Genomic DNA, 24850 nt, shown 5'->3' with positions numbered 1-24850 from the left:
TGACAAAATTTTGGCTTTCTTGACAGTCTTGGGTTAGATAGGAACAAGTTGACTGAAATCAAAGTCTTTAGGAGAGACAAATCGTTGCTTTCTCTTAGGTACATTTGAACTCAACCTAGGTGGTAAAACCGAATCATCATCCTGACCAGTTAGCATTTCCTGAGAGGAATTGATAAAATACTGAATGATGGTGGTTATAAGAGGATAGTTCATGTTAATGACATGGGGAGGATTCTCAAGGGATGATTCATTGGATCTAGGGGTTTCTTCATTCATGAATTTATCAAAATCATCCATCATGGTTGCAAACACTTCAGATAATGTAGGAAAAGTTAGGAACACATTCTCGATATTGTCTTGGGGTGTATCTCAATTAGACTCACTAGCACTAGTGAAGGATACATGAGTAACATTTACGAGTGAAATGCAAGTAACCATAGGAAGTTTAGGCTTAGAGGTAGGGATAAATTTAAGTGAGGATAGAGATACCTGGGGTAAGGACTTATCAACTTGTAGTAACATATTCTCACTAAATTCACCTTGTTCTTGATCACCTTCTTGTTCCTCTTCTAATTGATCAACACCAATTGATTCTTCATCAGGATTCTCACCCTCCTCTTTCTCATTTGGAACTTCTAACCCTTTGTGTCTCATGAGCATTCAAGTTCAAGGGTTTCCCTTAACCTTTTCCTTTCTTAGTTCTAATTGTAAATTTCAGTTTGGGAGCTTTGGCCAGAGTATTGGGATCCTGTTTGTTCTTGGTTTTGATCTTTGATCTTTTTCCCATTGGGCCAACAATATCATCATCATAAACTAGATGAGAAAGGTTTCAATGGAACACCATGCATAGTCAACCAAATATTGGTATTTGTAAGAATACTTTGGAACAACTCCTTGATGGGAGTACATTCCTTTTGTGACCATTGAATGAGAGTCAAAGGAGTAGAATAAACTTTTTTCTTCTCATATGTAGGATCTAAGATATCCCCATCTTCCTCAAGATCATCGAGAACATCAATAGGACCAAAGTTTTCAATTTTCTCAACTATCAATCGATAGTAGTCAGGTTTTATCACATCATGCTTCGATTTGCAATCAACCCAAACATCCTGAATTCAATGCACATGAACATATTCCTTCTTCAACTTATTTCTCAATCCTCTATAGTCAAAGTCCTTCCTGGCTTTGAAGAACCTCATAATAACTCTCCTCATCTCCTCTTCCATTGCTCTGGCTTTAAAGATAAAATTGATGGAATATCTACCAATGGAAAGAGAAAACTTCAAACCTATCTTATGAGAACCTGATTCGGCCTCATGTCCTACATTCATCTGATGAGCTAACTCCATCAACACAATCTTATCAGAGGGATACCTAGGAAGCATGAAGGGCTAACTAGTGAAGAAACCAACCCTGAGGTATGTGAAGGTTGGGAATTGGAGAAAAATGCATCCATATTGATTAACCACTTCCTAGGCATGATCACACCCTTGTATTATATAAATTCTTGTTCAACATTTCCATATAATAACCAAGGAAAGAATCATTTACCCTCTATAAATGATTATGACTATTTTGAAGAACCAATTGGGAATAGTATTTATGTACCTCAATCTGCCTCCTATCACCAGTTGTAGACAATCCAGAAAAATGTCTCATTGAAGCTGAAACATACACCAAGTATGAAGTCATGCAAAAATTGAGTGTGGTAGGTACCTTAGTGAGCTATTCATAGATAGCATTACTGATCTATTTTTCCCAAAATATCTTCTCTTTTTTTGCTTGAGCACATAAATGTAATGATACATCCATTTATAGAAAGTGTTGGAGGTGGGAAGTCCTTTAACTATACTTAAAAGAGTTATTAAATCATTGCACTCTTTGACAAACACATCTGGGAAGTGTTTTCAACCATCTTGTAATGGTAGGTCTTAGGGTCTTCAACCAATTATCATTCATGTGCTTTCTATATTTGTTAGAATTCTTGTCGAAATAAGCTATGGATGATTGTATTGAAATGTCATAATATTCCTCAATACTGGGACACTTAAAGAATACATCAAATAATTCATCATCAAGTCTGATCAATATCTTCTTGGTTTCATCCTTTACACTTCTACTGACTGGATGGAAATGCTTTTCAACTTCTATTGCAAATTTAGGGTCCTGAGCTGACATTGGAAAAGAAGCCACCAGATGAATTCCACAATTGATAATAGCTTCCATGTTACAATATGAATATGGTTTCCCAATCCTCTTAAGAACTCAACTAGGTCAACATGACCTATCTTTGTATCTCTTATGTGATTAATGTTTGAACTGACTGAAGAGGAAGGAAAGACTAGATGAGGGTCTTGTTTCTTGAATTTCATCCCTCTCTTGTTTGGAGAAGATTTTTTCATTGATATAATAATCACACTGGGGAAAATACATTCATCAGTATTACAATGAGACATTTGATGAATCAGTTTTCTCATCTGTTTTGAACAATCTTTAGAAAATAGTGCATTTGAAACAATTAGGGTTTCCAAAACCCTCTTTGGAAAACTGATATCTCCATGATAAATTGGATGAAAAATCACCATTACGTGTGTGTGATAAATTAATTTCAAATCCATAAACTTGAAAAATTCATTTACAAAAGAGTGTGGATTGAAAGGTGTAATTAAGGTTTTTAAATCTTAACCACGTTTATAAATACCAAAAATAGGTGTAATTCAGGTTCTTAAATCTGAATTACACATATTAACAATACCATGAGAAGAGGTGTCAGTCGGATTTCTAAACCCACTAAAAAATTATGAACATTGCAAAGGTAAGATTTTTCGGTAGGGTTTTTAAACCCGCCAAACACCTAGCAAAGGAAAAGACAACAATATAGGTGGAAGGCGGGTTTCTAAACCCGCTTTGCATTTTGCAAAAGAAAATCAAACAATATTAGTTGGGTGCTTGGTAGGGTTATAGACTTGCCAAACACCAAATATTGGTGTATGTATGAAGGACCGATGGTGGTGCTTGGGGTCGTAGACCCACCACACACCACTGCGAGTAATATAGTAAAAGTTGGAACATGGGTGGTGTTCAGGGTTGTTGACCCACCACTGGTGGGCCTACGGCCCCGCCAACACCACAATATGGGTAACGTATAAAATAAAAGGGAGAGAGAAATAAAATGCATGGGGGGTTGGTCATCGACTCGCCACACTCAAGTTTGTGGTGCGTGGTGGGCCGACGACCACCACCTAGCACCGCTGTGGAATACATTTAAACTACAATGTCATTTGGATATGAAAAATTGAATGACATCATTCATTCATAGAATTTTGCAAAGGGAAAACCAACATGATTCATGGAAAAAACAAAAAAGGTTTTCAAAACCCTAAAAAAAGGAAGAAATAATACATACGAGAGTTTGAAAACTATGGAAAAATATCCCTCTTTATCTCCAAGTGAACTTAATCAAGTAAAATGAAGATTAAAAAGAGTTTTAATGACTTACAAATAAAGGAGGGAGACTCCTAAACAAATTAATCAATTGAGTAATTAATGACTTTGAGTGACATAAATAGGTGCAAATCGGGTTTATAAACCTGATTTGAACCTTGGGAGAAAAACAAGTGAATGAAGAGGTGTAAATTGGGTTTATAAACCCGATTTACACAAAAAAGGTATACTTAGTGTAAATCAGACTTATGAAGCCAATTTACACCTAGATTACACTCCTTGGTGTAAATGGAAAAAAATAAAGGAAAAACCCATTTACTATGATGATGACATCTCGTAAAGTGTGCATAAAGAAATTTAACCATAAATGATGGAAACATTTGTAGGGTACCCTCAATTTTGCTTAATGATAAAATCGAAGATAACAAATTTAAAATATTTTAGGAAGATACACAATAAATGAAATTAATTTTGATTGTATGAAGGAACACATATTAAAATAAAACTAGGCATGGTATATACTAGCATGGGAAAAATGCCCATGAAAATCATATCTAGATATATACGCTTTGAAAGAAAACTATTATTTTAGTAACACACTCAAGTGTGTAACCATTGCGTACATAGATAATTAATAACCATATCCGTTACAATAGATTGAATATATAGAAGAACACTATTCTTGATAACATATATAACCTAGTTAAAAAGTCACATAGGCACTGGTTCAATCATAGTTTTGGTGATAAGATTCTTTGTATCAATGCCCGAGACACTAAATCCATCTCTTTCTTTGTAGAGAAGTTGTAGACCTTTTGATAAAACATATGCATGATCCTTGCTGATTATGGGAACACTATCAGGTTTTAAATATTCCCAATTTAATTCTTTGAGATTTTCATCAATTAAAGAATTGAGATACTCCAATGCATCTTCTTCAGTAGATCCAGGATGATCTTTCATATAACATGTTATGCATGATACTACTTCTCCACGATCTGCTTCAGCCTTCAAAAATAACATTATACTTTTGTAAAATTTCATATATAATTACCTTTAACTCCAATCAATTGATCATACAAATGAACAAACATGATATTTGGAAAGTTAAATTGTCTAATTTTATAACATACCTTGAAAGTCTTTGTGTCGCCTCTTAATCTAAGGGTTAAGCATAAAAGCTCATCAAACCTTGATGGATAATCAATTTCTTTAATAACATCACTAGAAAGGGGCACATCTAATGAGAGTATAGGTTGTAAGGTTACAACACGAGCCCCGGAGCTTACTTTTCCATTCTCTAAATATTCCTCCAAAGATGGCATATAGCCCATAGCAAGCCACTTTGCTTCTTGAAAGTAAGCATCTATGTAAACTTCCCACTATATTTAAGCAACATTCAAAGTTAATATTAATAATTTGAAGTAATTAAACTAGTAATTGAAAAACCAATATAAAATAAGACTCAAAATGAATATTAAATCAAATGTTCATAATTTTTTTGAAAAAGTTAAACTTTAAATCCTTTCTTGATGTTAAGAAAAACCAACATATTAATATCAATGAGGATAATGATATTAGCTACATTTAGTACAATACAAAAACTAAAATTTATAAAATATAGAGTAAAAAGAACTTTGAATATGCCAACTAATATGTCAACATTTCATTTTTATTGCCACATTTATTTGGTGGCATAAGACGCTTGTTGGTATCATGATTGAAAGAGGAGGAAGAAATGACCGACTTAACCTTTTTTAAGATTTTGGAACATGGGTTGCAAGATAGGATTTTGTAACTCTTGGTATCTGAGAGAAGTTCAAGCATTTTTTAGGTGGAAATTTCAATAAGAAATATAGGCTATGTTGTAACTTATTTCCCTTTCAAATTAAAAATTACATATTTTAAGTTACCTCACTTTTTAATGATGGTTTATACTTTTTATTGAAATATAAATGAGATCTAAATAGCACTAAAGTTGCATTTAAGATCTTACAAAAATTATTGAAATTAAGATCTTAGTTGAATGCAATTGCTTATATATGCACTCTATATTAATAGAATACTATGTATACATAATTAAAAATAAATAAAAAATCATACAGCTTTACGCGCATAGTCAAGTGTGTCTCTGCCTTGAGTTTTTTCAGCCTCTCGAGCCATGTCCCTCAATCCCTCATCAAACACTTTGAATGTCAATTTCATAAATTCTGGAAGTCCTTCTAAGGATGCAAAATCCCACCTTTTAAAAACAAAAGATAATCTATTAACACAAAATCTATCTAGTCTTCTACTATCAATATACTAATATATTAGAATGTTTAGTATATATTCATATTAAGAAAAATGTGTTTTATAAAATAAATAAAAATCATGGAAAAGAAAACCTATTTATATCTACCCACTACAAGTAATTATATTTTATCTTCAATGTGTTAGTTATTTACATAAACATCATGATCCCTACATAAATAACTAGCATGGACATTATTTAATATCTTCCTTTATCCCACCCCAATTTATGAATATCAGTAAACAAATACCTCTTTATGGCTTCCGTGAAGACTTTAAGCTCATCCAGAGTTCCATAAGTGTCATAAATATCATCCAAACAAGTGACAAATGTAGCCATCTTTGCAAACCCAATTCTAAATGTAGAATATTTCGGCTCAATACACCCTCCGGCTGCCCAAAAGTAAAATTCCACATGACGATGGCGAGCAAACTCTAGTTTACCTAGGCCAGACTCTGTCCACCATCTAAAGTGAACACACATTACTAAATCAACATGAATCTCTAACTATTTTTTTATAAATCTAAACCATAAATATTTTAAGCTTCAAACTAAGAGAATATCTTACATTACACAAAGTTTTTACCTTGAGAGAATTTGAAGCTCTCGTTGTTGAATTGATTGGATCATATTAAAGTCCAACTTTGCTAGTTCTAAAAGTTTTGAGTTGAAAATACTACAAAAATTTCAAACTTACAACGTCAAAATATTTTATAGATGTTCGAGCAAATTAAAACATCAAAATTCATGTTATGTTAAATTAAAAAGATTAATGTAATTTTTTTTAAAAATTCTTCGATGTTTCCAATTATGAGGAGATGGATATGTTAAATGGTGTTGAAATTACCTGTTGCTAGTCTTGACATCTCCATATATGTCAATATATGTCCTTGCTTCCAACCTAGGCACATTGGTGTGCCAACCATACTCTAGATTGAATTTTATCTGATACATCACATAAATTAGAATTGCATTTGATAAATGGATTCATAGGCTTGATATGAAAATATTAATAATGGATATGGATACCTCTTTTGAAAGATTAGTATTATTGATATTTGGTAGAGCTTGTTTTAAATATGCAGTAGAAAAGGATTTTGCATCATCCAAAACTTGCTCCTTAGGAAATGCAATAAGTGAAGCTCGAAATAAATTTAGAATACTTCTTAGATCCTTTTCATTTGATTGATTATTTGAATACAAAAATTGTCCATCTTTACTTTTGAACTGCTGCAACACACCTGATACAATATCAAGTTAGAAGAAAGTTCATACATAGTTAATATAACCCCACATATATATAAATACACACACTTTAACCCTTGTCTATTGGCTTGATTTGATGTTTTATAGATTAAGGTTTTGAGACAGAAATCACCTGAAGAGACGCCATATCTGTGCAGGCGAAGAATTCGGAAACCCAAGGCTGTGGTGTTCAGATCCGTGCAAGGACTCTCTCTACCACACCCAATGCCATTCATATCATCCCAATACCTGCTATTCAAACAATTCTTAAACATTATTACAAATATACTCTCTACGATGTAGTTGTAACTATTAACTTGTAGAAACAAGCAAACCTGTAAACATAGTCAAGAGCTGCTTTTATTTCAGTTTGGAAATGGCGGTCAATTCCAAGGCGTTCTAAATCGTCTACCATTGAAAGACGTTTATACAGATCGTCTGCAGATGAAGAGTGCAGAGGAAGGGCATTGAACATTCCCTTGATCTCCTTAATCACCTTCTCAGCACGTTCACCATAACAGGGAGCCTGCACCAGATCATCATAAAAACAGTAAGATAAAATAGATGAGGACAATAACTATTCAGAAACTTAAGCACAGTAAAGTAAATTACGTCATAAGATTTAGGGAGGGATTGAAGGAAATCATCATCCCACAAGTTGGGGTGATGATTGCCAATGCGGCGTGTGATGCCTTGTTCATCAGTGGTAATAAACGCCATATTGATTGGAATTTGAGCTACTCTGCGGCGTGATGGGTATAGTTTGGTGAAAGGGTTATGGTGAATAGGAGGAGGCTTATGAAGTGGTAACCTCATTCCAACCATGGCGGAAGCCAAAGGTGTAATGCAACCCAGAGACATTTTGGGTTTCTTATATTATGCTTCAGAGCTCTAATATTATTAATATTTTTCTTTATTGTGAAGTTTATCATCCATTCCCATTTATAGAACTTCCATCAAATTTTGAACCGTTGATATGATCAAATTTGGAAGCTTTCCTATCATAGTTTCAAGCTTGATTGAATCAATTTTTCTATGGTTGTTATATTTTGACTTTTGGAGTATTTTGTGGAAAAATAGCAAACTCCAAGTGTCCCACATTAGGTTTGTTTGAGACAAAATATGGAATAAGATAAAATAGAATCTTGTATAAGAAAATAGAAGTACCTTTTTTTATTTGTTTATTTATTTATTTATTTTCTTTTCAGAAATTAGATTTAAGTTGATATGTTTTGGGAGGGGTTAAAAATTTTCCTCACCTATTTCTTAAATTTGTGCTGTCATGTGCTATTTATCTATTTTTTTTTGAAATTATTCTCAATAATTTTTTGGACTTACCTAACTAGTTCAAAAATTAGTATGTTTTGTTGCAAAGACCACCAACTGCGTTCAAGAGTAGGGGGTCCCACAAGAAGAAAAAATGATGCATCAAGATAAAATGAATCATGTGCAAGAAAAAAGGAACCCCTACATTTTAGATATTAGATTTAAGCAAATCTTTGGAGTGGGGCTAAAAGTTTCCTTCATCTAATTGTACTAGATCATGTCATTTATTTCTAAATTTTTAAGTTCCTCTCTATATTTTTTAAATTTAGCTAAATAATTGTAAATTTAATATTCATTGATGGTAAAAGTTAACTACATGAGAGCACCAAGTTCTTAAAATTCTAGAGCTTCAAATTTTAAGCTTGCCCATCATTAGAAAATCCATCTAACCTTGAGTATGTCTATAAAAAATCCTAAGAATTCTCAACGAGGACTGTTGGAATATTTTAGAAGGCCCCCTTTCATGGACTATTAAAACTTATGAATTTTGCACAACCAATTTTGTAATTATATTTGTTAGTTGTATCGTTATTAGTGTATTAATCTCATATCACAAAATCAACAACTAAAATATTGTTATTGCTTATAAATTTGGAATTATGACTCTCGAGCGACTTTCTTAGCTTATACTTACTCTAGTTTTAATCCATACTCCCTTCCTTCATATTGGTATATAGATTTGTCATTTTTTATTAGATATATATTTTTTATTAGATATACTTACTCTAGTTTTAATCCATACTCCCTTGCTTCATATTGGTATATAGATTTGTCATTTTTTATTAGATATATATTTTTTAGAGTTCTTGACTTTCCCAAAGAGTAATGGAAATATACAAATAATTTGACGAGTTCCTCGTGTACCTTTGTTTCAACCCCACTCAAATAGCTATCTCTCCTACATAAGAAGAAGAACAAGATGAAAATTCAATGCAATGGTCTCATAATTTTTTGCTATGGTCTCTATATGAATTTTTTTTTTATTCCTTTTGAAGAAACAATGTTTATGTATTGTTCTCTAAAATTTGTTCTAGGCTTTCTCCCATCTTTGAGATGGTTGAGTTTTGTTATTTCAACCCTTTATTGGTGATCAATATTCTTCTTGCGTTCTTACTCTTAGACCACGTAAGTTCTTACTTATTTTCTAAATATGTATAAGCTTCTAGGTTTTTTCTTAAAAGAAAACAAATTTTGGCTAGATCTCATATAACCAACATAATGATTGCCACACTATCTTTCATACTAGTAATCAAAGGAACAATGGTCACCATTTCTCCCACAACAATTTCCTTGTAATTATTTTTCCTTCTTAGGGATAAACCCTTCCTCCCTAGTAGAGATTTAATCTTCCTCAAAAAATTGAATGGTGTTACATTTTTCCTTCATAGATTTGTAGTTTTTAAGTCTTTTGAAAAAACCCTCTTAACAGGGGCTTCCTAAAATTTCAATTCATCAAGGGTCTACTTTTGAGAGGAGAAAGACCGACAAAAGATGTCTACTAAGGAGAAGAACTAGCGGTCTTAAGAGGGGGTTTGGTTTTAACAAGTCACAAAGAGGAGCCCGATTCAATTCATTTACTTGAGATTAAAACATCACATAGCCAACAATAAGGTATATGCACTAGATTCAAATGAAAACTTGAAATCAATTCAAATAACCCAATAACACTTATTCAATATTTTGAAATCAAGGATTATTACTAGATACACATATATGACTATTTAAAACTAGTTATTTATTTGTAATAATTAATTGTTGTTGGGATAATATAAGATATTTGAATCATTGAACAAGAAGAAAAAAATAAGAAAATGAGGTTAATGATAGCAACTTGATCACTAATAACTCAACCAAGAAAAATATCTTAAGAATACTGATATTAGGCTGGATATTTTACTAAAAGGAAGATCACGAATAGATGATAAAAAGCATAGTAATAACCTTAATTATAATATGTAATACCAATAGAAAACCACCTATACAAATTACAACCATGTAATATTCGATTGATAACTGCTATGAAACACTCCATGATAGATACTTGAGAATTATTCAATACTTATAAACCAATTTGCTTACTATTATATGTAGATGTTTACATATAAATAACAACATCAAACCATGGACTATTTGTTTACTATTATATGTAGATGTTTACATATAAATAAAAAAATCAAACCATGGATTAATGCATTGTTGACTCATGTTATACTATATCATGCACTTTAAAATAATAACTATATTAAAGTAAGAACAATTATATTAATGATAATAATACAACAAGATAATCTAATAAAAATGATAACCATTCTTGTATAGAATGGAAACAACTTGTCATTTATATGTCTATCAAGAATATGAATTGAGTAGAAAAAAACAGTAAGATAAACTAGATGAGGACAATAACTATTCAGAAACTTAAGCACAGTAAAGTAAACTACGTCATAAGATTTAGGGAGGGATTGAAGGAAATCATCATCCCACAAGTTGGGGTGATGATTGCCAATGCGGCGTGTGATGCCTTGTTCATCAGTGGTAATAAACGCCATATTGATTGGAATTTGAGCTACTCTGCAGCGTGATGGGTATAGTTTGGTGAAAGGGTTATGGTGAATAGGAGGAGGCTTATGAAGTGGTAACCTCATTCCAACCATGGCAGAAGCCAAAGGTGTAATGCAACCCAGAGACATTTTGGGTTTCTTATATTATCCTTCAGAGCTCTAATATTATTAATATTTTTCTTTATTGTGAAGTTTATCATCCATTCCCATTTATAGAACTTCCATCAAATTTTGAACCGTTGATATGATCTAATCTATAGAACATTCATCATATTTGGAAGATTTTTTATTATAGTTTCAAGTTTGATTGAATCAACTTTTCTATGGTTGTTATATTTTGACTTTTGGAGTATTTTGTGGAAAAATAGCAAACTCCAAGTGTCCCACATTAGGTTTGTTTGAGACAAAATATGGAATAAGATAAAATAGAATCTTGTATCAGAAAATAGAAGTACCTTTTTTTTTTTTTTTTCAGAAATTAGATTTAAGTTGATATGTTTTGGGAGGGGTTAAAATTTTTCTTCACCTATTTCTTAAATTTGTGCTGTCATGTGCCATTTATCTATTTTTTTAAAAAATTCTTCTCAATAATTTTTTGGACTTACCTAACTAGTTCAAAAATTAGTATATCTTGTTGCAAAGACCACCAACTTTCTAAAGCTTTCAAGAGTAGGGGGTCCCACAAGAAGAAAAAATGGTGCATCAAGATAAAATGAATCATGTGCAAGAAAAAAGGAACCCCTACATTTTAGATATTAGACTTAAGCAAATCTTTGGGGTGGGGCTAAAAGTTTCCTTCATCTAATTGTACTAGATCATGTCATTTATTTCTAATTTTTTAAGTTCCTCTCTATATTTTTTAAATTTAGCTAAATAATTGTAAATTTAATATTCATTGATGGTAAAAGTTAACTACATGAGAGCACCAAGTTCTTAAAACTCTAGAGCTTCAAATTTTAAGCTTGCCCATCATTAGAAAATCCATCTAACCTTGAGTATGTCTATAAAAAATCCTAAGAATTCTCAACGAGGACTGTTGGAATATTTTAGAAGGCCCCCTTTCATGGACTATTAAAACTTATAAATTTTACACAACCAATTTTGTAATTATATTTGTTAGTTGTATCGTTATTAGTGTATTAATCTCATATCACAAAATCAACAACTAAAATGTTGTTATTGCTTATAAATTTGGAATTATGACTCTCGAGCGACTTTCTTAGCTTATACTTAATCTAGTTTTAATCCATACTCCCTTCCTTCATATTGGTACACAAATTTGTCATTTTTCTCTAGACATATATTTTTAGGGTTCTTGACTTGCCCAAAGAATAATGGAAATATACAAATAATTTGACAAGTTCCTAGTGTACCTTTGTTTCCTCTTCCTATCAAATCCACTCAAGTAGATATCTCGCCTACATAGGAAGAAGAACAAGATGAAAATTCAGTGCAATAGTGAAGTGGCTTTTTCGGTATCATAATTTTTTGCTATGGTCTCTATATGAATTTTGTTTTTCTTCCTTTTGAAGAAACAATGTTTATATCTTGTTCTCTAAATTTTGTTCTAGAATTTATCCAATCTTTGAGATGGTTGAGTTTTGTTATTTCAACCCTTTATTGGTGATCAATTTTCTTCTTGTGTTCTTTCTCTTAGACCACATAAGTTCTTACTTATTTTCTAAATATATAAATATGTATAAGCTTCTAGGTTTTTTCTTAAAAGAAAACAAAATTTGGCTAGATCTCAATTAACCAACATAATGATTACCACACTATCTTTCATACTAGTAATCAAAGGAGCAATGGTCACCATTTCTCCCACAACAACTTCCTTGGATTTGTTTTTCCTTCTTAGGGATAAACCCTTCCTCCCTAGTAGAGATTTCACCTTCCTCAAAAAATTGAATGGTGTTACATTTTTCCTTCATAGATTTATAGTTTTTAAGTCTTTTGAAAAATCCCTCTTAATAGGGGCTTCCTAGAATTTCAATTCATCAAGGGTCTACTTATAAGAGGAGAAAGACCAACAAAAGATGTCTACTAAGGAGAAGAACTAGCTGTCTTAAGAGGGGGTTTGGTTTTAACAAGTCACAAAGAGGAGTCTGATTCAGTTCATATACTTGAGATTAAAATATCACATAGCCAACAATAAGTTATATTCACTAGATTCAAATGACAACTTGAAATGAATTCAAACACAACCCAATAACACTTATTCAATATTTTGAAATCAAGACTTATTACTAGATACACATATATGACTATTTAAAACTAGTGATTTATTTGTAATACTTAATTGTTGTTTGGATAACATAAGATATTTGAATTATTTAACAAGAAGAAAAAAAAGAAGAAAATGAGGTTAGTGATAGTAGCTTGATCACTAAAAGGGTAATCTAAATTATCAAGATGATAATAACTCAACCAAAAAAAATATCTTAAGAATACTGATATTAGGGTGGATATATTATTAAAAGGAAGATCAAGAATAAATGATAAACAATATAGTAATAAACTTAATTATAGTATTTAATACCAATAGAAAACCACCTATTCAAATGACAACCATGTAATATTCAAATGATAACTGCTATGAAACACTCCATGATAAATACTTGAGAATTATTCAATACATATAAACCAATTTGCTTACCATTATATGTAGATGTTTACATATAAATAACAACATCAAACCATGGATTATTTGTTTACTATTATGTGTAGATGTTTACATATAAATAAAAACATCAACCCATGGATTAATGCATTGTTGAGTCATGTTATACTATAGTATGCACTTTAAAATAATAACTATATTAAAGTAAGAAAAATTATATTAATAATAATAATACAACAACATAATGTAATAACAATGATAACCATGATTGTATAGAATGGAAACAACTTGTTATTTATATGTCTATCAAGAATATGAATTGAGTAGACAAAAACTATCCAACAGATAAAAAGTTAGCAGTTTTTGACAAACAGGGTTACTATTAACAATATTTCAACATTATCTATAATAGTGTCTAATAAAAATTATAACCTTTTTAAAAACTAAGAATGATAGAGTTCACCTGTCTACATCTTGATATTTCAACAATCTATATTTGTTGGAAATATTGTCATTGATATAAAAAACTGACATTGAATTTATTTATTAGAATTGTTGTGATTGATTAAACTGATGTCGTCTTTAATATTATCATTAATACAATTTGATTATAAGAATGGAATTGGTGATAATATGATGATTATTGTTACAGGATGTTCTTGTCAAAACTTGAGAAAAAGATAAATTAGAGGAGTGTATCGAGATTCAACCATATGTTCGCAGACCATACATCTGCTGCTAAGAAAATTTACTATGGATTTTTTTTTAATTACAAATTTTTAAAAGGCTGTCACATTCTAATGCCTCTTCAAATCTGTTGCACATTTTCAAAGGAATTGACTTTTCTTTTTATTTTAATCTCAAGTCCAAATGATTAAATGGGTCAAAGATCAATGGACTTGTGAATAATCGACAAAGTTGGATTCATTATTAACTTCTAGAGTGGTGTTTTGCCTTCCCAATTTGATCATCTTCAGTTGCTTTCTTCAAAGGAAATCTCCACCTAACTCACTGAGCTAACCATATCCAAGAGAAGGAACTAGAAAATGTATAAAGACAATCCACACAAAGATAGGTGCAAAATACCCGACGAAAGAAGGCAATTACCACCCGACCATGTGGATCTCGAAAGACCACCCCCCAATGCTAGGAGATAGACATAAGGCCCTCATGCACCCAAAAAAATGATAAACAAAACATGGTCTGAACACACTTCCACTGGGGTAAGTCACAACCAAGATACACATAGCTAAAAATCTCAACAAGAATAGTCCATAGGCCACAAACATAGAGGCAAGACACAAGAGCTCACAAGGGGATATTTTCATCGCATAGCTTGATATAGGTTATCCTGGTAGGTCTCCAGGGACCTTGAAAACTATCCTGGGTTATCCTAGTAACTTATCCCGACCCCCGCCCCCCATTCAAGTCTCATGTAGAACCAACATACCTTTCAAGTGGATCAAGTAGTTGATCATACCATTCCATTCCTTCCCATCTTATCTTGAGCCTAAATGAGCACTCAAGTCATGAGTAGGGCATCCATTATCTTGTTTAATGTGTTTAACTACCCAACCCTCTAATTCATTATTTAGGTTTGTTGGTCTCAAATTCTGATCCCCTTCTTATCCCATTTGCTGAGAAAGAATAACTATGTATGTGAATGGAATAATCAAGGAACAAGAACCTTAGAGAAACATATGACAAGGTTTTAATAACCTTCTACACTTCAAACTTATCCAAAGTTCAGGCGGGTATACCTTATGTGAATGCTTTCACACTTTTAAAAAAAATCCATAGTAACCATTGTCCAAAAACCAGTGAATCTTATCACCTTAAACAAGAAACTAAAAAATATGGGAAAATTTAGGCTCATTTTCAGTGTTGATCCTCAAGAGATTTAGAAGAGAAAGAATTAACAAATACCGGTGCCTTATCCAGGCTACAGAGTCATCTATTTTAAACAAGAACTCCAAAAATAAACATATCCATGCATCTCAATCACTTTGGCTTTTATCAACTCTATACATGTTTGACACGTATGAGAATCATCCCTTGTTATACTAAACAATGTTCATCAAATTCAAAGTTCCCAACAAATAACCTATTGATAAAGATATTTCTTGTGTATTCAATTCCCCTCCTGAAGAAGAAAGCTAAGAAACATATCTATAAAGATTGCACTACAATCCCTGTTCAATTGAAATAACCCTAAGTTACCCAAATGAAACCAGTAAAATATTTGAAAGCATACTAGAAGACAACACAAATTCTATGCTCAAAGTTAATGGTTTGTATATTTATATTCAATCTGGAAAAATCTTAAAAAACTTAGATAATCTTATGTGAAACACTAATAAAAAAAACACAGATAAATTTCTGCAGAGTTTCTTTACAAATTATTTTGATGATTTTTTCTCTGTCCTGGTATCCATTTATAATATTATGGATGCATACAAGCTTTAGACCCTTTTCAAAAAAGTTTGTTACATCCACAATTCTTCTCCAAGAAGCGGTTACAAGTCCTTTTCAACATCCACAGCCTCTTGTGCCTTTTGTTCTGTTGCAACCTCTTCTAACTGCTTTGGAGCATCTTCTTTTTGTCCGACATAATTATCCTTCCATTCCTGAAAAACATTGTCACTTGGCCAAGCAAAACTAACAACCTTCTATTTCATATCTTCTAGCCTTTTCCAAGTGACTCTTAAATGCCCAATTTCTGTTTCTATGAAACCGTAATGAGATTTCACCTTTTCAATTTCTTCAAATGTTTGGACAAATAAAGATGTGTCATTAGTGTTGATAATTTGATTGACCCTTTCGGACAAATTATGGTCCAGCTCCTCTAACCAAGTCTTCTCTTCTTTTAACTGAATTGGACCAATGAAACCTCCTGGAAACAATTCAAATTTATGATCCGAATACTCTTTTCTATATAGTTGGGCTTTTCTTTTTATACCTGCCCTTTCCTTTGAGAGAATATTCATCTCTTTTATAAACTCACCGGTGGACCTTAGAAGGTCATTCTCCTTTGCATCTGCATGGGATGAACACATGAGCTCCAATTCCTTACCTCTAGGCATCCACTTACTAAGGATCGGTTCCAAAGTGGCCTCATCTTCTGTGAATTTGATCATAACTTCCAGAATCCTCTTCATATTTATGTATACAATGGAGGCCTTGACTGAGTCATCAAACTTCAAAATTGTGGCTTTCACCTTTTCTTCATATTTGTTTGCAAACAAGGCTTGAGCTTGTTTTAACTTTTCCAACTCATGTTGGACAATCTAAGCTGATTGGAAACCAGAAAGCATAGGAGAAGGGGGGTATTCTATAATGGGACTAGTAGGAGGGGGTCTTGCTGGAGAGGAGGCTATCATGAGTGTAGAGGATTTACTTGGATGGTGCTGACCTGCCAACTGAATCTGGAGTCTAGTAATGATGTTGTCCCTATTGGCTATTCCTTCTTTAGCCTCATTATAAGCCTTTAATATAGTCTCCAACTTCAATTGGAGATTAGCTCTTTCTTTTGCCTCTTTCTTTGCTACTGCCGCATTAAACTTTGTAGTTTCCAAAACTATCCTTGCAGCTTCCACTACCTCCGTATCTTGAACTCTCTTAACAATCATGCCTCCTAAGAGGCTAGAATCTGATGCATTTTTCCTCCTTTTCTTCTCATCCTTTTTTAATGACCACATGACAAGAGCAACATTATCCTTACTGAAGGTCACTCGTTCCATTGGCTTTGTTTCCTTCCTTATTGCATCAAGAACTAAAGCATCAACTATATCCCATTCAGGGAGAATTAACAAACTACCCTTTGCTACCATTTCTCTTCCTTTCTCAGGGGTGATTGTCTTAAACTCTTCCATCATTTCTTGGTTTATTTCTTCTTCCACCTGAGTTGCATCTCTAAGAGGTTGTTCACTCTTCTTCTGCTCACATCTGGTCTTGAATTGTTCCATGTTCTGCTTCCACACAAATTGGATGAAAGCCCCTATTGTAACAAAGTTACTGTCAACCAAGAATTCTTCAGTGGCTTGTTTAACAGTAAGGTCCAATTCTTGGCCCTTTAGCTCACCATCAGTCAAATCCATTTCAGCACTAGGTGGCTCTTCAGGCATCCCCTCTTGGGTCTCCTCATAGGTGTATGCAATCTCACCGAGACTCCCTAACTGTAGCAATTGTTCGGCCACTGCTTGCTCATCTCATATGTGGATAGGGGACTGAGATGGAGAATATTGTGGTTCATCAGTTTCAACCTCCTTTCCCACTCTTTGCCTTTTAGGGTAATCCTGAATGTCAATGACATCTTCAAGTTTCCATTTCCCCTTTGAAGTGGAAGGCTCACCTGTCACTGGCATCATCACAGTGTACTTTAACTTCTTATGTATTACATAGTCACCAGGTGGGATAGCCTTAGCGAAGGCAGGCTTAGCCAAGACCAGTTTAACCCTATCAGGATCATTTTGCATTATAGCCTCCTTTTTTTCTTTTAATTTCTGCATGAGGTCTTCAAAATAGAGAATCAAGAATTTGATTTTCTCCTCAAAAGGGTTAAAGCTAGAAAGAGGGTCATAGCTAGAGTCAAATTGATGAATAAAATCAAGTCCTCTTTTGTATGCAACCCACTTCTCCTTCCTTAGTTCCTGCTCATCTAAGCTGAATTCATTCCTAATTAAATCTTTGGGGAACTAAAATTGGTGAGGCCTACCTCTACACACTGCTCTCTTTCTGAACATGCCATTGAAAAAGTCCTCAGGGTCTGGACATCTTGAAACTACAATTGACAGCCTATATGGCTTAATGAATTCTTGAAAATACTTCCATACACCTTTAGTGATTACAAAATGGTGGGCCATGGTAATAGTTGGGAAAATGGTCCCTTTACCCCTATTGGTTAGCTCTGCCTCTTGCACTCTTCGAATCTATCTCAACACTTCTACAATCCCTATCTTCAATGGGACTTGATAGGGCAGTAGGTAGGGGGTTCCTCTAAAACCATACACTCTGAAAATAGTAGAAACAATGTATAAATACTTGTCTCCCCGATTGTGAACAATCTTAATATCCTCTGCAAACTCCTTAGGTCTGAGGAATTCCAAAAGAGCCTTGGGAATTCTAGGGTTTTCTCTGCATAAAAGAATTCTAATCTTAGATGCAAAGCATCTATCAAACTTCAGAAAACTAGCATCTTCTCTATCCCAGGATAAGAGAGTGCTCCAATGTTGAACAAACATCTCTTTGTTATCCTTTACTTTGATCAAGTCCATTTCCTTTGTAAAGTAATCAGTACCTTTGAACAAGAACATGTGCATTAGCATGGAATACCATCTAAATGGCTTATCCACCTTACCATTTTTTATCCCTACTAACCCTTTATGAATTACATCAGTAATGTATGGGGCATAATCAAATGTTATTGCTAGGGAGGGGTTTAGAATTTGTGCAATTATTAACATGTAATGGGTTGGCATGTTCTTTTGAGCATCTTTTCCAAAGATCTGACATATCGCCCAATGCATACCCTTAGCTCTCAGCGTAAATAAATTGAGGGAGAATGGTTCCATTGTGCTGGGGCCTACAACTGTTAACCCCCCTATCTTAACAAAGAACTCTTTCAATGGGCCACTCCTAAGATGATCTCTTTGTGCATTGTAGACTTGAGCTAATGCTTCAAAATCAATAGGCTTAAGATAGTTTGAAGCTTCACTAAGCTTAAAAACTTTTCTAAACTCATCATCTTTGATTTCAACTAGGGCTGATCCCTTTATATTTCTGATATCCCTATTTCGGGGTCCCTTAACCAATTGCCTTTATCATATAGGCCATCCCCAATTTTTAGATGGGGGTTCTTTGGTACTAACTCTTTGGCCTTAGCCCCGACATTGGTGGACATGGTTAACTGTTGTAAAAAATCATCACAGATGTTCCTGTCCTGATAATTCACTTTTCCTGTCAACTCTCTTCTTGGTGCCATTCTGAATGAGCAACTATACCACTTGAAACTAGCACAGACCTCTAATGAAATAATTCACACAACAATGATTGGGAACAAACCAAAATTATCAAGAAAAGCACAAAAAACCTGATTATTCGCCTGAAAAGAATCGCTTCGCACCAATTTCTTTGCAATAGACTTCGATGAAACAATACTAACAATCAAGTTGATGCGGACTCTAAAGGACAAATTGGCATTGAATTTTTAGAAATTAACTCCGCATGCTTAGGATATCTTTTTAGAATTGAATTCACCAAATCGAATTTAAAACTGGCTCCAACGGGTCATAACTTCCTTGAGTCTTTCCTCTATTTCGGTCTTTTGTTATTTCGTAGTGCATAAAACCTTTGCACATTTCTTTCGCGAAACAAAACTGGCCGTTAGATCACAAGAACTTACACTGCCTTTACCTCTGTCTGATCTCTCTTTGTTAATGTCGGTCCCCACCTTCTTTCTCTATTTCATGGGCTTTAACACTCGTGTACTTTTCCTTCACGAAGCCACGCTAGCCCTTAGATTAAGCTCTAACCGTCTGACTTTTAACCCTAACTAGGACCGTCAATCTCACTTACTAACCATGCCTCATCTTGATAGCTAACGTTTTTCGCCATTTCGCAGAGGTTAAGCTGCAGGCATCTTCGGGCCATGAAACAACGAGAACCGTTGGATTGACCATAAGATGAATATCTTTTAACAAGCTTCAAACCTTTTAAGTGGGCCCTTTATTCGGAAATCACTTACTCTACTTATTCACCAGTTAACAAATGCCACATGGCAGTCGGCCATTAGCTCTGGAAGCTCCTTTGGGTTCCATTCATAATTCATCACGTGTTTTGCTTCACTATTCTCCACATAACTGCCGGTTACACCTAGGTGGGCCCTTAGCTACCCTTCAGAGCCACGTGGCATTCAACACATCACTATTAAACTCTACGAAATGCGCCATCTGTCATGCCACGTCATGCTTTCATGTGATTTCCACCTCATTTCACTATTTCGCAAAAACTAATCTTCGTTTAGCTTGCGGCTATGAAACCACGAGGATTGTTGGATCAAAATAGACTTGATTGGCTTTTAACTTCGTGTCCTACCTGTCCTTTGGGCCCACCAGCCCTTTTCACCATTTCGCAATGACTATCTTACTAGCATCTTATCTTCACGAATCCACGCAGGCCGTCAGATCTTAGGAACTTTCTCATTGTTTATTCTTTTTATGACCACCTTGCCTAGGCCCACTATGGACCACCAACTGAGCAGCCCATCACTGCTGTGTCATCACCAGATGGGCCTACCACCTTTATCGCCACCTTTAGCGGGACCCGCCACCTTTTCGCTGCTTCACGAAAGGTAAAACACGTGCATCTCCCAGCCACAAATCAACACGAGTCGTTGATCATTTTCCAACCTGATCACCCTTTAACTAAGGAAGACCGCTTGTCTCTGGGACCCGCCACGTGTTTTCACTATTTCGCAGAACATATACCATGTGCATCTCGGGCTAGCGAATCAACACGAGCCGTTGGATTGCAATCAAGATGCAATTCTTTTATCCGACGGTCAATCCATCTGGCCGCCGAGTTTATTCTTTGATTTACTTAACCTCGAGGCCACGTGTGACTTTTTGACTTGCCACCTAGACCACCTGGACCGCTAACTGGACTGCCATGTCATTTTGCTACTTCGCAAAGGCTAAATCTCAAGCACCTTTTGGCCACGAATCAACGCGAGCCGTTGATCATTGTCTGAACCAACCACTCTTTACTCTTTGGAAAACCTGCCTGCTTTTGGGACCCACCATCTTTTCGCTACTTCACGAAAGGTAAACCACGAGCGTCTCCCAGCTACGAATCAATGCGGGCTATTGGATCAACAAAGAGTTGCATGATACTTGTAGGGCCTAATAAACATTAGGAAAAAGGCAAAGTAATAGGCATATTAAAATTAAAATATTTAAGGGACCGCCTAGGTAAATAACAATGGAGGGACACTTCTCATGACAAAAGGACCCTTCACTTAAGTGGTAAAAAGTAATGCAGAATTAGAACCAGGTTTTACTCAGACACCTTGAAGGTTAAAAATTTAAAACCATTAAACCTTCCCATTGGCTTACAACAAAACAGAGGTAACAAGGCCAAAACCAGACTCAAAATTTCAACAAAATCAGCCAACTATGGACTGAGAACATCCATTTTTTAAATAGTGATAATAGCGGCTTTGACTGGGGATGGTTGATTGCAAGATCAACACAAGAAATCAGAAACTCTCTGGAGAAACAGACCAAACACAAGCCCAAAAACAACAACTGAAAGCAAACCTAAATATATACAAACAAGGACCTATTGTGCATGGACATCAAGAGAAATAATGTTTCAGGAATTGTCCATGCACTAGAAATTCTTGTACTTCATCATTCATATTCTTCAAAAAATATGAGTCTTTTCCATTAAGATCACAGACCATAGAGGGGCCAATCCACAGTGACTCAATTTTTTTATGCTTTCCCTTGTCCTGTCCTTTTGCATTTCATTGAAGAATTACATCACCAATTTGGAACTTTCTCAATGAGGTTCTCTTGTCAAATAGGTACTTGGACTGCAATTGGATCTTTAAATTTCTCTTGTGAGATAGAGTTCTGATTTCTTCCACTTCCACTATCTGAATCATTCGGTCCTCCATAGGTTTAGACAACTCCATGTCTTCATCTTTCAGGAACTTATATACTAGAAGGAGATTATTTACTGGCACTCTAGCTTGTGCACTATAAACCAATTCAAAAGGTAACTCTTGATCCCAAGACCTCTTGTTTTCTTCTAGGATTTTCTTGATAATGTTCAAGAGGTTTTTATTACTAGATTCGGCTTGTCCATTTCCCTGAGGATGATAAGGTGAAGAGTAAGACATAATTATTCCATGACTAGTGCAGAATTCAACAAACTCTTCTAACCTGAAGCTCATGGCATTATCCATTACTAATTTTGAAGGGACTCCAAATCTAGTTATAACATTATCCATCAGGAAGTCAATGACAACTTTACTTGTAGCTCTTCTGGTGGGAATAGCTTCAATCCACTTGGTAAAATAATCAATCGCTACTATGATCCACCTGTGACCTCTTCCTGATCTCTCAACAATTTCTCCAATAAAATCAATGCCCCATTGGACAAAAGGGGCTTCCACTGTGACCGGATTTAGGGGTAAAGCTCCTTCATACTTCAATTTGGATGAAAACTTCTGACATGGGTCACATTTCCTAACATGTTCATGAGCATCCTTAAATAAAGTAGGCCAATAATACCCAGCCCAGACTATCTTACCAGCAGTTGTCTTAGTAGAGTAAGGACCTCCACACACTCCATCATGCATTTCAGTCAGCATTTTCTTAGCCTGGGATTCATCCAAACACATTACCAGTTCCCCATCTCTATTTCTCCAAAACAAATCACCTTGAATGAGAACACATTTTTGTGACTTGAGTTTTAGTGTTCTTTTCTGATTGTGGGTCATCCTTTCTGAAAAATGTTGCATCTCTTAAGAAATGGACTATCTCTAAATACCAGGGTTGCCTTTCAATATTGGTGACTAGGGTGTTATCAACTTCAAAATTATTTACTTCCACATTAAGAAGATTCGATTCAGTCATGAGCTTTGCAAGGCCTAAACCTCTTACCAATTTAGTAATCTTTATCTCTAAATCAAACTCTTGAATTTTGTTTATCCATCTACACCTTTTACCTGTGACCTCAGATTGGGATAAAATGTCTTTGACTGCAGCATGTGGAACATAAGCAACTATTTGTGCACTTACCAGATATGGACTAAAAGCTTTGACAGCCTTGACCAAAGCATATGCTTGCTTTTCAATGATTTTATATTTTAACTCTACAGCTTGCAAAGATTTACTATAGAAAGCTATGGGATGCTCATACCCTTCATTATCCTTTTGTAAGAGCACAACAACCACTGTGTGATATGAAGTGAAAGAGAACAAAGAGAAAGACTTACTATAATCAGGGGATTTCAACACTGGTGCTTCTTGAATGACCTTTTTTATCTCATCAAAAGCCTTTGAAGATTCTTGATCCCAGCAGAACTTGGTATCCTTCTTGAGTAGTCTAACAATGGGCTTGACAATTTCTGCAAAATTTGCAATAAACCTCCTTACAAAATTCACTTTACCCAAGAAGGACTGAATACCTTTAACACTTGTGGGTTTAGATACATTTGCTATGGCTTCAATTCTTTTAGGATCTATCCTAACCCCATCCTTGGAGACAATATGCCCCTACAACCTTCCTTCAGTGACGGCAAAATGACACTTCTTTGGATTTAGAGAGACACCATATTCCAGAGCCTTATTGAACACCTCTTCCAAATGCCCACAGTGATCATCTGCCCTCTTGGAGAAGCATGTCAGATCATCTTGGTATACTACCATGATGATATTTATAAATTCTTTGAACGCTACATCCATTGCCCTCTGGAAGGTAGCTCCATCATTTTTTAAACCAAAAGGCATTTTGACATAAACATAAGTTCCCCAAGGGGTGGTGAAAGCAATTTTGAATTGTTTTGATTCTTTCACTGGTACCTGGTTGTATTTCAAGAATCCATCCATCATAGACAGTAAATCACAACCAGTCACCCTTTGCAACATAGCTTCCATATTTGGAGATGAATAATTATCTTTCAGGGAAGCAACATTTAAGTTTCTAAAATTGACACAGAGCCTTATGTTTCCATTTTTCTTTCTAACCGAGACCAAATTGGAGACCCATGAAGAATGCCTTATAGGCTTAATGATCCCCCCTTCTCTCAGCTTGGTCAATTCTTTCTGCATCTTAGTTTCTAGGAGGGGATTAATAGGTCTCTACTTTTGTCTGAAAGGCTTAGCGTCTGGAAGCAAAGGAACTTCATGCTGAAATAAATCTTGTCTATATGCCTTTAGGTCTTCATAAGACCAAGAAAAACATGCTTGTACTTCTTTAATATGTTCATAAGATTAATCCTAACATGAGGAGGCAAATTCTTTCCAATATAAACCAACTTAGGGGATGATTTAGTCCCTAAGTTTACCTCCTCTAGTTCATCTAACTTAGTGGGTGACTGTTGGTGTAGATGACTGTCATTGTAGCTAAACATACCTTCAAGTTCTACTAACCCCTTAGGTATCTCATTGGTTTCTAGCTGGACCAAGTCATTTCCAAATACTATTTCTATGTCATCAACCACTTCTACCAATGCATTGCAATCAATTTTCTGTCTGTCATAATCATCTATGGATTGTATAAACCTAAGGATATCTTCATCATCCTCAAACTCTTGCTAGTTATAAACATTGTCAGGGATAGCGGGCCTAGCTT

General features: G+C 34.6%; 1 protein-coding gene across 1 annotated transcript; it reads right to left on the bottom strand.

The window, feature by feature from the left end:
* Positions 1-3961: 3961 nt before the first annotated feature.
* LOC131073234 (alpha pinene synthase, chloroplastic) lies at positions 3962-8102 on the bottom strand. The gene is made up of 10 exons (XM_058009626.2): positions 7595-8102; positions 7318-7508; positions 7116-7231; positions 6767-6978; positions 6585-6682; positions 6324-6413; positions 5988-6203; positions 5548-5686; positions 4578-4826; positions 3962-4452 (listed from the first exon to the last, which is right to left on the bottom strand). Exons 1-10 carry the CDS (start codon positions 7841-7843, stop codon positions 4156-4158), a joined length of 1857 nt encoding a protein of 618 aa, XP_057865609.2. The 5' UTR covers positions 7844-8102; the 3' UTR covers positions 3962-4155.
* Positions 8103-24850: the final 16748 nt, after the last annotated feature.

Source organism: Cryptomeria japonica, chromosome 2 (assembly GCF_030272615.1).
Source record: "Cryptomeria japonica chromosome 2, Sugi_1.0, whole genome shotgun sequence".
Lineage (NCBI taxonomy): Eukaryota > Viridiplantae > Streptophyta > Pinopsida > Cupressales > Cupressaceae > Cryptomeria > Cryptomeria japonica.
This window is presented reverse-complemented; position numbering and strand designations above follow the sequence as displayed.

What these genes read in the sequence shown, in the direction of transcription:
- LOC131073234 (XM_058009626.2), bottom strand. Translation starts at nt 7,843, where the DNA reads ATGTCTCTGGGTTGCATTACACCTTTGGCTTCCGCCATGGTTGGAATG. An exon ending in CCCTCCCTAAATCTTATGAC is followed by an intron (nt 7,509 to 7,594) that starts GTAATTTACTTT and finishes GATCTGGTGCAG; the next exon opens with GCTCCCTGTTATGGTGAACG. An exon ending in TTCACGGAAGCCATAAAGAG is followed by an intron (nt 5,687 to 5,987) that starts GTATTTGTTTAC and finishes TGTTTTTAAAAG; the next exon opens with GTGGGATTTTGCATCCTTAG.